The sequence below is a fragment of the Limulus polyphemus genome, unplaced genomic scaffold (assembly GCF_000517525.1).
Source record: "Limulus polyphemus unplaced genomic scaffold, Limulus_polyphemus-2.1.2 Scaffold1914, whole genome shotgun sequence".
Taxonomy (NCBI): Eukaryota; Metazoa; Arthropoda; class Merostomata; order Xiphosura; family Limulidae; genus Limulus; species Limulus polyphemus.
The window spans coordinates 192,681-205,781 of NW_013667524.1; the positions used below are offsets into that span (position 1 = coordinate 192,681).

The 13,101-nt window shown below is 29.8% G+C and overlaps 1 protein-coding gene across 1 annotated transcript in view; it reads left to right on the forward strand.

The window, feature by feature from the left end:
* The window catches only part of LOC106465339 (protein transport protein Sec24C-like), a 58,191-nt gene that overhangs the window by 26,749 nt on the left and 18,341 nt on the right, over positions 1-13,101 (forward strand). The window contains exons 8-12 of the mRNA XM_022393202.1: positions 1,035-1,150; positions 4,361-4,485; positions 9,341-9,419; positions 10,326-10,438; positions 11,023-11,116. Coding sequence (XP_022248910.1) covers positions 1,035-1,150; positions 4,361-4,485; positions 9,341-9,419; positions 10,326-10,438; positions 11,023-11,116 — 527 coding nt within the window. The remainder of the gene's footprint in view (positions 1-1,034; positions 1,151-4,360; positions 4,486-9,340; positions 9,420-10,325; positions 10,439-11,022; positions 11,117-13,101) is intronic.

Here is a 13,101-nt window from a genome sequence, read left to right on the forward strand (position 1 = left end):
TTTTGAATGCCTTCAATCTTTCATCTTCAGGTCAGCTTACACTGGTTTTTTTCAGGAACTTGTATGGTATTCGGGAGGAATGAAGTGGCCACACCATGATTATTTGAAGGTTCTTGTAATCATTGCTAAATAGATTCACATTTTGAAATCAACAATTTGTGGCTACCATTGGGCAAATCATCACTTGTTACACCAACCACTTTACAAGAACCAACAGCCAGTCACATCACATCTACTTCAATCCTCTCAGACACCATATAACTCCCTGCAAAAACCAGTGTAAGCTTACCTGAAGAAGAAAGGCTTTTGAAACATCATCCTTTCTACCTGAGCTACTGTTGTAGATTAGTCTTCCAAGACTTTCCCCACAAGTAGGCAGTTGCCTCTCATTTAATTTATTTTTGTTCATCATGTATACTCTGCCTAAATCATCTTTCAAAGAAAGCAAACTTTAATTGTTTATTCTAATTCATAAACATGCCTTTTTAATGGTTTATTTCAAATCATAAACAACTTTCAATGGTGAATTTGGTTTTTCAGTACAATAAGTTTGAAGATCCATTGTTAAAAGAATCTGCTCATTTAATAGTCAAGATTTGGTGCTTTCATCTCTCTGATATAGTAAAAACTATGGCATTAATCAGTGCTTTATTGAACTTCTGTTATTCTTTAACTGAGCAGTGCATGATTAACTTTATAGTTAGGGGCAAGTATTACAAATACATTTTTGTTTGACTGATCATCACTTGCTCTAATGACCTATGCACAAATAACTTTATATTGCTTGATCTAATGATTGGTACCTGCCTGTCCTTGGCGAATACTAATGTTTTAACTGTCTGCCAGAATCTTCAGTTTTTGATTTATTCTCTAGTTAATTAACAGTTTTTGGAGTAATTGATTGTTAGAATTGCTAGTGTTTTATGAACAGATTAATGCACAGTTCCAATTGTTGTTTATTTTTTTTATTTTTGTCCTAATGGACTAGTGATTAGTTGAGTTTTATGCTGTTTACCAGTGCACATGTATTGCAGTTCCTCACGAGTATATTAACCATCTTGATCATATGGGACAGAGAATAGACAAATTTCAAAGACCTGAACTGTGTCTTGGATCTTATGAATATTTAACCACAAAAGACTACTGCAAGGTAAGAACAATAACTAAGAAAAACATTTAATACGAAATATAATACACAAACATCATTGTGCATGAAGAATGATCAAAATTGAGCAAAATCTAGGATATGTCTGTATATGTATACATAAGTTAGTGCAGTGGTTCCCAACCTTTTTCCAGTTGAGGACCACATAATTCTGTTCCTAAAATTTCATGTACCACTTGGTACAATATTAACTTTGAAATTACAACATACTTCAATAGCTACATTTTAAAACGTTTTTTTTTCTTTTCAATTATTTTGTGGACCAGCTGAAATCTGCCTGTGGAATAGCAGTTGGGAAACACTGGATTAATGCATCTACTTCAACAAATGTGAACTAATTACAGTATCAATCCATGTTTCTCTTTATATGTATGTGTTTGTTCCATAATGATCCTACTATTTATTAAGGCTAAACTTGTATGGCAAATAATTGTTACTCCACTACTCTTTTATCACGAAGATTTGTCCACACATACGTATACACACACATGTATATGCTTGCACAGCTGTACTGTCATGGCCTTTCACTGTTGTCTTACTTTGTAGTGTACAAATAAATATGACAAGTATTTAATAGAAAGTGGAAAATGTTTTTTAGTAAAAAAAAAATCAAAATTTGTTGGTCATAATATTTAATGCACATTTATACACTGAAAGAAAACAAAAATTATATCAAGTGTAAATAAAGTTGTTATTCTTAACTTAAGGACTGAGAATGGCCTAGTAGTTTTCCTACCATGACTATGAATTTGAGGGATCATGACTTTTATCTCATTACCAGAGAAGTATATTTTGTACTTTGGTGTTATGGATGCACTACAGAAGGTTTAATACATTACATTAAAACTACTTTGAGTATGCACATCAGAAACTTGTGTGACAATCACAGTCAATATAAAATTACAGTGGAAGAGCATGTATCAGAATATATTTTTGACATTGTTTGGCATTTTGTAGGTAGTGTGATACCATTAAAAATTGGTCACTTTTGGGAAGAGTATGTAACAGTTCTTTCTGAAGCAAAACATTCATACACTCAAATCAGAAAGATGTGTTCAATTTGGCAGTATAGAATTTTTAAGATGCAGCTATCTCTTGTATTAAATGACATTGGAAAACAAAGGAATGTGGATCATCTTGGGGCACCAGCATCATCCAGAAAGAGATATGCAAGAAGTCATACCCCAAGCATAGTAAGCAAAGTGTAATCTTGTTATAGGTTAGAATCCATGACCAGAAATTATGCATCATAATCAAGAAGGACCTCCATCTTGTAAGGTAAAACAATTTGGCTATATAAGTTGCTTCCCTGACATATCCATTCAACCACTGCATATTTCAAGCAGCAGGAGAATGAAATGGGTGTTCATGCTATTTCATATAAAGATATGTCAGTCAAGTTGCCAGATACAGCAATTGTATTGTTGAAATGGACATTGGAAAACCATGATCCTTGTACACTAGATGGCTTATGGATTGCTTGCAGAGAGCATTGGCATAATTTGGACATGGCAGCCTCTTTCACTGGAAACTATGTTGCAGGGCTATTGTTAAGATTCAAGGTTGTCAGATAAAAAATTAACACATATAGTAACGTGGAATATGATGATGTGGTGAGGCTTCAAAATTGTTTTAATATAACATACTCAATCTCTATGTATGGGTGATGGTCAAATCTCACTATTCAGTCAGGCAAGAGCAGCCTATAAGTTAGCAGTGTATGCTGCTGACTGGTTGCTCTCTCTCTCTAGTCTGTCTGTTCAAAAATTAAGGATTGTTGTGTGCAGATAACCTTTATATAGCTTTGTGTGCAAATACTAAAAATAAACTTAAAACTAGAGCAGATCATGTATCTACATTGCAACTAGGTATCTAAAATTAAGCAGGAAGTATTTGGACATTCTTTTGTAAAATGAGATTAAAAGTGTTTTAGATATTGCACTGACAGTAAAAAATTAACTTAAACATTTCATGCATTTGGCAATAAACCTATATCAAAATAATGGAAGATTAAAAATGTGTGAGTATTGATTCATTATTAGCATCTTAAAGGAAAGTTGCATATAACTTTTCCATTAAAAAAATATTGTATTATATGGATTCATTTGTTTATGTAAACATGTCATTGGAGTAAAATATTTCATGAAAGCAAATGAAGTAGTTTGTCAAGGTTAAAAGGTTAAATAATTATGGGATAGCAATATATGAGAAATAAAGTCAGGAACATAAAGGGAATTTGGTTTTATATACATAGTTATAAAAATGTTGAAAGCCTTTTATAAATATTATCAAGGTTTGCATGCAATTGTTGTGAGTTCATGTTCCAAATTTTAATCATAAATTTGGTTCATTCTTGGTATGGTTTATAGAAAGAATGTAAGTTTTAATGCCATTTCATGTGGTGGTAGTGTGTTTTTTAAGACAAAGTCTTGTAGGCTCTGGTGTAATATTGTTTGGGTGGTATGGTTTTTAAGAAAATATTTTGTAGATTCTTGTATATTGTTTGTTGGTGGTATGGTTTTTTTGTTTTTTAAGAATAACTGCATTCTGGTACTAGTTGTTTGGTGGTGGTATGGTGTTTTTTTGTTTTGTTTTTTAAAGAATAACTACATTCTGGTATTAGTTGTTTGGTGGTGGTCTTATATGTTTTTGAATGTAAGGAAAGCTTCAGAGATTCTGATATAATTTTGTGTGGTGGTGGTAGTCTGGTATGGTTTTAAAAGAGGACACTATAGGTTTTAATGTAATTATGTTTGTAATATTCTATTTCATACTTAATATACCAGGTAAAATATTTTGGTATCTGTTTTAACACTCAAAATATTACACTAGTTATTCTGTAAACAAATATTATAATAATCTGATAGATTTTTTTACATTTTCAAGAAAAATTTACACTGACGGTTACACAGATAAGAAACTGAAGGTTTTATAGTTTAATAAAGGTTTAAAATACCTAGATAAACATCTAATTAATCAAATATAAATTGAATAAAATTTTCATTTGTACATGTTGTACATTAGCTTGTACAAAGTTACACATTCTATATTTTAATAATGAAGTATTTTCTAAGCCAGTAACTTTAATTTTTATTATGTTATCAAAATGAAATAATATCATTATTCATGTTTATCTGAAGAAGTATTTCTTACCTCCATCAATTTGAAATTTATTCATAATTTGTTTAATTTCAGAATGGAGTATTCCCCAAGCCACCAGTATTTATTTTCATGATTGATGTATCTCACAACAGTATCAGGAATGGAATGGTGAAGTTCCTCTGTGATAACATGATGCAAGTGTTGACTTCATTACCAAAGTATGTTGATAAAATGCATTCAGACCCTAAAAGCATTAAAAAAATTAAACAACAAGTTGGGTTCCTTTCCATGTTTGATTTAATTTCATAATCTCTGGCATAATTTAAGGAAATGAGATACTTCTACAAATTACCAATACATTTCACTGTATGGTACAGAGGGGCATTTTTGAATTAGGAACAACAGAAATTGTTTAAATGTCACTTTATGGGTGACAAGTTTATGAACTAACTAGTCATATGTGTTGTAAGGAATTGAATTCTGTTAACAAAACTGGTGAGAAATAACTTATCACACACACACAGACAAAACATAGAAATTCAAGTACATATCAATCAACATAGTACAACATAAGATTGTTTTATCCTAATTAATATGTGGCTTTTGATTTTGTCGTGTAAAATGTTGTGTATAGATATATATAGATATATATTTGTACTAATCTTTGATCTTTTCATATGTTTCATTTACTTCTTTGTTCTAGATAAGGAGTTCATAATTACCTTCAGACAGTTATTTGAAAAGATAGTTTTTATTGTTGGCAAATAGAAACACAAGATACGTGTTCACAGGTTTATGAGACCAACAACTATCATTATTAAAAATGTTTTCCATCTGGTTTATTAAAATACTTTGAAAAACAGTCCTGTAATGTAACTGCTTTTAATTAATATTAATAAATAGTCATGTCTCATTATAATGGGGAATATACATTTTACTGAAAAATCAGTTTGTTTTATAACTTAATCATACTCATATTGGGATTCAAATACATTTTTCATTTCTGATGACTTGGTGAAGTACTTGTTTTATTAATTTCTGGCTCTTTTTTTGCAGCAGAAGTTGATATATGTATTTATGAAAAAATAATAGAAAAATTGAAAGGTAAAAAAAATCATAAACGGTTGTTAATGGAATAAACCTGATCTTCAAGCCAAACTAAAATTCAGCTGGACACTCAACAGAGTTATATTAATGTACTGTAGTATTATTAATGTCTGAAATGCATTTTTAGGTTTGGTGATTAGATTCCTTTTTTTTTTCCGGTTGAATCTACCATATATCACAAAAACATTTCATCCCAAAATCATAGTTACTATGGATATTATGAGACAGTTGTTGTTGTTGAGTTCTAGTACAGGATATCATGCTGGATAAAAACTTGCATGTATATGTTTCAACTGCTTCTAGCAAACTCATATTAGAAAATTGTACCCTTCCTGTAAACAATAGATCAGAAATTAAGTTGAACTTTGACATATTTCTCTCTCGTGTAGTAGTGCCATACCGGTTTAGAGAAAAAGTATAATCAACTTTCACAACAAGCCCAAAATACTTTCTCTATCCAAATACTGCAGGTGAGAGGTCACTAAATTTACAGTATACCATTTATACAGATCTAAATATTGTGCTATAGTAGAAATAATTTTTGATGGGGCCTGGTACTGAAGGCACACAAAACTCTTTTTACAGTACATTTCTCAAAACTTGTTAGTAAAAAAAGGTTTACAGCTTCTGGGCTAGGCATATATGTTAGTTTGATACTGTGGTTGTAATCCAGGGGCTACTAACAAACTGCAACTGAATCAGAGAACATTTACAACATTTTACCTTTAATGATAAATATAAAGAAAATTGTCTTTGAAATTATAAATCATTGAATGATTTATCTATTGTAATTACATTAGTGATTTTACATAGTTGCATAAAATATTAAGTTGTATCATTCAACTTTATAGTAAAATACTGATAAAAAACGTACATATAATGTATGACAAGTTTTTATTATGAAATCTGTTAAACTTACTTTTGCATCTATACTCAGTTTTGTGTATGTTACATAGGGTTTAAAAAATAGTTTCTAAAAATTATGTAATATGAGTAAATAAAAAATAATATCAAGATTTTTACAACAAACTTCAGTTTTTCAACATTTGTTACACAATATTACTAGATGAAGCTTGGTTTTATAATACTTACATTAGGCAAGTTTATTTTTTATCCTCTATTTTGAGAAGTAGCATTTTTGTTATCACCCTAATGTTAAATTAATCCTATTCATGTGTCAAGTGTACACTCACATATCAGATTTCCAAATTTGACTAAAAAATAATAATTTTAACTATATTTCAACGTTTTTATCACAAAAATGTTTTAGAATTTATCTCTTTTTCCATTTTGGAACATTTATTTAGTGTAATTTGCAATGGAAAATAAAAACAAAATTAAATCTTTAATTTTTGCATAGTTCCTAGGTGCTTCACCTAGTAACAATGCACTTATGAATTTTCCTAGAATGTTTCTGCTCATCATAAAGCATAAGTTTATGTTTGCTAAGAAACTATCATCCCTTTGGAGTATAATTATCCATGTTTAGTTTCTCATGTTATTTTCCTTCTCTTTCTCTGGGTTTATTAGTGCTGGCTTTCATTCCCACCCTTTTGATCTAAAGAACTACAAATGAAAGTCAGCTTTGAAAACAGCTGTAGACAGAACTTAAATATCATTTAATAGAGCAGATTATTAGCTATTTCTTGAGTATAGAGAAAATAAAATGGTATGAGAAGTAATTTATGTTTTGTGGAAAAGTGATTAGATTTAGCTCCTGCAGTGAAAAACAACAATTTAATAGGCAGTTTAGAAGACTTAAAAATAAACCACAGATCCAGGAAATGGATAAACGTTTCGGAATTCTATCACATTCCATCTTCAGTATCTAAAGCAGAATAAAATGTATAAAGACTGATGTAAATTCATTTTATTCTGCTTTAGATCCAGGATATATTTTATTAATTAAATTGTATTTGAAAGCTAAAGAAATTCTTTTCTGTGACAAAACATAAGGTAAGCATAGTTATGTTTAGTGAGTACAGTAGGCAATGACAAAATATTCCATTGACTCAAATCATTATTTATTTAATATTACTGTCAAGTTTATCATATTCAAGCAATGTGCATAAACAAAGTCACTTATAATTTATTAAAATGGAACTATATTTATTAGATACAAATTGATCTTGATTAAGAATATTGTTTAGCAAAACTACTGGTGACTAGTCTAACTTGACACCATTTTGAAAAATCTGGTCCTAGATCACCAGTAATTTTTTGTCAGTTATTTATGTTAACAGTTTCATAGCTGAAAGTAGTAACTACTGCAATTTGGAAAATCAAATATTAAAAAAATATTAATCTCTTTGAAATTGATTTGATATATGAAGTAAAACTTTTTGATCAACATGAAAAAAACGAAATTCCAAAACTAAGGAAAAGTGTTTTAACTGTTTTATTAAATCAGTATCTTACAACAAAAGTTTGGAAATTTCACATCATAAAAAAAATCATAAAAAACAAAATCTAATATTAAATGCTTGAAGCTAAAACTACATTAATGTGGTAAGTTTTAGAACTGGGTGAAACTGATTCCCATGTGAGAAATGACTGAGCTTTAAGCTAAGAAAATAAACAGACTGGAAACATAATATAAAGTGTGAAACAGTTTTTGTTATTATCTAAAGCACAAAACACATTATGAGTACTTGTGTAGACACTGAAGTGCTGATTCCTCCAGATCTGTGAATCAATCAACTGTTGTCACTCAGGATATCTTATTGTCAACTAAATCACTTGGAACACCAAGTAGAACTCTGTCAATCCAATGCTTTTTATGTAACATGAAACATTAGATATACCTGTAGTGACTAGTGATACCTATGTGAGTACTTTGGATAATTACATGTTAATTTCTCATGTATTTTCACCTTTGTGTGCTATTATGACTGAGCTAGAATTTAATATCTGTTTTAATTTGAAAGAGATGAGTGCATTGGAGTTATTGGGGCATAATTTTAGATATACAGTAATTCTCTCAATCTATGTCTTTCTAGCTGATGAGACTGAATTATAGATACAAAGTTAAGCTGAACATGGAAATGGCTATTTGTAATACAGAATCATGTAAAGGAAAAAAGTAAATGATGAACAACATTACTGAACCTCAGATATTTCTACTTCCATTTCAAATGTTCAAAATAAGTTAAAACAATGACATTTATGAGAAAATGAAGTCAAAAGAAAGTTGGATATTTGAATATTGTAAAAATTACCATTGTAAAGCTGTATGGAAAGGTGTTCTAAGGTGTGTTTACTCTTTATTCAGTGCAATCAGCTTTAGCTAGAAAGCTAAATATATTTTATACATGACTTCAAGAATTATTAATATTTGTAACTTGCAAATTTCAAGTATTTCATTATATTTTGATTTTTAGTTTAAGTATTCATCTGTACCAGTTTTCAGAAGAAAAAAAAAATTTAACACATACCAGTGAGTATCTATGTTGTCCCCAGTTAAACAAATTTAACTTTTGTTTTTGGATGTAACATTTTTGCATATTGTAATAATGTTTTTGTGTTTATTATGGATAAAATAATTAATTTCCCTACAAATGTAACGTTTTGAAGAAAAAATTAGATTGAATGGCCTTAAGATGTGCCCTGCTTATCCAACAAGTGCTGTAATGATCTGAGTTCTTTAGTCTTGGATGACACAAATTTCGGTTTTAACTTTATTGTTTTGTCAGGATGTGAACTGTAAAGGTTGTTATTTTTTTCCAGTTCACTGTTTCAGCTTAAAATCTATTTATTGCTGTTTTTGATCAGCAACTAATCTTTACTAACCCAGCAGAGTTAAAACTGAAATTTGTATCATTTGAGACCTTTATAGATTAACTGATTAAAACACCTGGTGGCAAGTAGAGCTACAGGTTTCATTCACACTTGGTCTGAGTTTTTGCTTTCTCAAAACAAAGTTACAAGCAATTTTACAGGTTTATAATTTTTTTTACTTTTTTACAGGGAAGTGGGAGCACCAGCATCTGTTGTTAAAGTTGGTTTTGTTACATACTGCAATGTTGTTCATTTCTATAATGTCAAGGTAATTTTTATTATCCTGTTATTATTATTATATTTTTCATTTGTAGGTTTTATGGCTGTTTGCTTTATTTGTGAAAGTTGCGTTTATAAGAGCATACATTAAATTCACATCCATTCATACTATTTTTGTCTGCTTTTAATTAAGTTCAAGTGAAATGTAAGTATTGTTCATAATTGTATGGTATTTGTGTATAGACTTCAGAACTTGGAATTTCTTTCACTTGCTACAGTAGTAGTTGTAAGGAATATTTTCCTGCATGCATACACACACAACAAACTTAAATGTGTATACATTTTTTGAAGTTTTCATAGAAATAATTACAAATTTTATATCAGTAATTTACTTTTAAATATTTTCAGCTGTAGGTAAAAGCCTTAATGTGGTAACTTTTGTTTTTGTTTGTAAAGTCTGTTACAGAAGATATTTTAATAATAAATGTACTGTTAATTTCTAAATAAGATATGAAATATCTAGCAAGTTCAAATAGCTAAAATTTAACATCGGTCAAGTAGCTAAATGATACTTTTATTTTTTGTATTCCTCTATTTTACTGTAAAATATATATAAACTGAAAAGATTATTGTTATTGCTTTTTAAACTTTGTAGACCAAACCAAATCTACAAGTGTCTACTATTTTGGATGTAGAATTTTTTTATTGTTATTTAAGCCTGTTATTCTAACATATACCTTTTTCAAAAGATCACAGCATCACTAATACTTCTTGCTATCAGTCATTCATTGATAAAGATGTATGATGATTTGTACAATTTTGCTTATTGTAAGTAAAGTATAGATCACTTCTTTATTTCCACTTTAAAGCAGAGTTTTCAGTGCTTAAATTGTTGTTTTTGTTAAACTGAATACTAATAATCTGTATTGCAATTGTTGTTTCATTTTAATTTTAGGGTAACTTGGTACAGCCACAAATGTTGGTTGTACCTGATGTTGAGGAGACGTTTGTCCCACTTTTAGATGGTTTTTTTGTAACAGTGGAAGAGTCCCAGTCTGTAATTAACAGGTACTGTGTAATATGAAGTATTTAATTAGCTGTTTTTCCTAAAATCTTGCCATTGGTGATAGGTAATATTGTTTAGTGTTGAGGAAATTCAATTCTTTAATTAAATAGAGTTGAAACTTTGAGAAAATTCTAAAAATGTGTTTCTGGATATGGGTTGTCTAATTTACTGTTGTGTTGAAGTGAGCTACAACAAGGTTGTGAATATTTTTACAATATATTGTTTTGTTTCACCTTCTGAATGGCTTAACAGAATGTACCTTATGTAGTTCTAACTTCTAGCAAACAACCCTTTCTTACACCTTACATTATGGTCATGAAGTTATTGCTAATTAAAAGCACAAGAAGCTACTAAATGAAACTTCTGAAGCAGAGGAGAAATAACAATCATATTTTTAATATACTTAAATATCTAATAATTTTCATAAAAAATCGTATACAATTACTCAACACCTTTATGGAGAATATAGTTTTAATATCAACCCAAAAATGAATTCATGTGATGACAATATGTAATCTACTCATTGTCTTTGAACTTTACTTTGATATTTCTCAAGATTTTATATCAAAGTGTTCTCTCTCTGTAGTTTAGCAGACCAAATACCACAGATGTTTATGGATAATCAAGACACAGAAACCATCTTAGGACCTCCTATGCAAGCTGGACTTGATGCTTTGAAGGTAAGAAGAGTGTGTGTATATATATATATCATCATGGAATTTTAGTTAAGTGCAAGAACCTTATAACCTTGCATTATAAATCATTCTGGAAAAATGGATAATTGGGCATTTCACGTCAGTAATTTTAATGTTTGTTTTTTATTTGTAATGTATATACAATTTCTATTTTTTTATATATCCTTGATTTCATTTTTCAAGTACAGGTGCTTCCACTAGTAAGCAGATTCTGGTGACTCACAGCTAATAAAGTTTAATGAAGTTGGGGAGCAAAAAAAAAGTATGTCAAAGAATTACACACTAAAACCAGATTGGAACTGGGTAGAAACAGGGTCTACATTATTTATTTTTATACTCAGTACAACTTCTCATGAGTTTTTATCAGTAAAACATTGAAAATGTAATTATGATCATGTAGTTTTAGCCCTAATGGAATATTTATTAAAAATTTCCCCTCCTGGGAGGAAAGACATTTTGGTGATCAAGTGTCCATTGAAACCAAAATTACAATAAAATTACTTTATTGATCTCCACTTAATAAATTGACCCGGCATGGCCAGGTGTTGAGGGCACTTGACTCACAATCAGAGGGTCGCAGGTTTGATTCCCCATCATACCAAACATGCTCGCCCTTTCAGCTGTGGGGGCATTATAATGTGATGATCAATCCCACTATTCATTGGTAAAAGAGTTTACGGTGGGTGGTGATGACAAGCTGCCTTTTCTCTAGTCTTACACTGCTAAATTAGGGATGGCTATCGCAGATAACCTTCGTGAAGCTTTGCACGAAATCGTAACAAACAATCAAACAAACAAAACTTAATAAATTCAGAAATTTCAACTTTTCATACAAGCCTATCTACCTTCTTTGACAATGTGCCCATGAATCATATTTGCTTAATGCCTAATATCTTAACATGTATAAATAGCCAAATTTGATTCTCTGTAGACCAAGTCAGGTATTTAAATTCCTTACAACAAGAAAAATATTATTTTACTTGTTTAAGTTTATTTTTTTCTCTGAAGTTAATCTCCAAAAATTAATATGGTGAGTTTAACTTGGTAACTTTTGTGCTTTTAATTAGTAGTAACTCCATGACCATGACACAGGGTAGATTAAAGGGGTAATGTATTAAGGAGTATTTTGCTAAACCACTCTGAAGGTGGTGAGGTGGATTGGGAACTAGTAGTAGAGCCTCAATACTTTGAATAATGCTTTCATTCTGGGGTGCCAAGGCATTATTTATGTGACATTTTTAGATATCTAAAATCTTCCAAGTTGAGCAATAATTTTCTGAGAGATATTTTTTCAGTTACAATTTAAGGTTGCACCGAGGCCTTTGTAAAGCTTCAAGAGTTAAGCTTTGAAGTTTTGGTTACAATTTGCAATCATTATAGAAAAAAAGAACCCTTTTACTTATAAAATACTCTTGTTTTTCTTTGATTTGTAAATTTCTAATTAGAGTGTCATATTCTTTTTCCACACTGTAGGATTATTTCACTTCCCTATGCTGGACCAGTGAAAAATTAGCTGTAGTTTTTAGTTGAAGATTTAGAGAATTATTGAGTTATTTTAAGGAACAAATGCAATGTTTAATATAAGTTTTAATGTTTAATAACTGGATATTTAATAAAGTAATGGTTAGTATAAGAAGAAAAAACCTGCAGTTTTTTTTTTAAAAGAAACAAGAAGAATATGGAAAAAAATTTAAAAAAATCTTGTTATTTGATAAATTTAGACTATTTTTATAAGTTATGGCAATTCAGTTTCTCTTCAGAATAACTTTTGGTTGTGTTATTCAATTCCAAGTTTATTAGCAATTTTCTTTGTATCTATTACTGTTCAGAAATGTACTATAGCTAAATCTTTTAAGAATATAATTAAGAGATACCACTTTATGATGGAAATTGTATCATAATCACAAACACAGAATGTTAGCCAGGTACTTTGTTGATAAACAAAACTTATGTATATATATATATATACA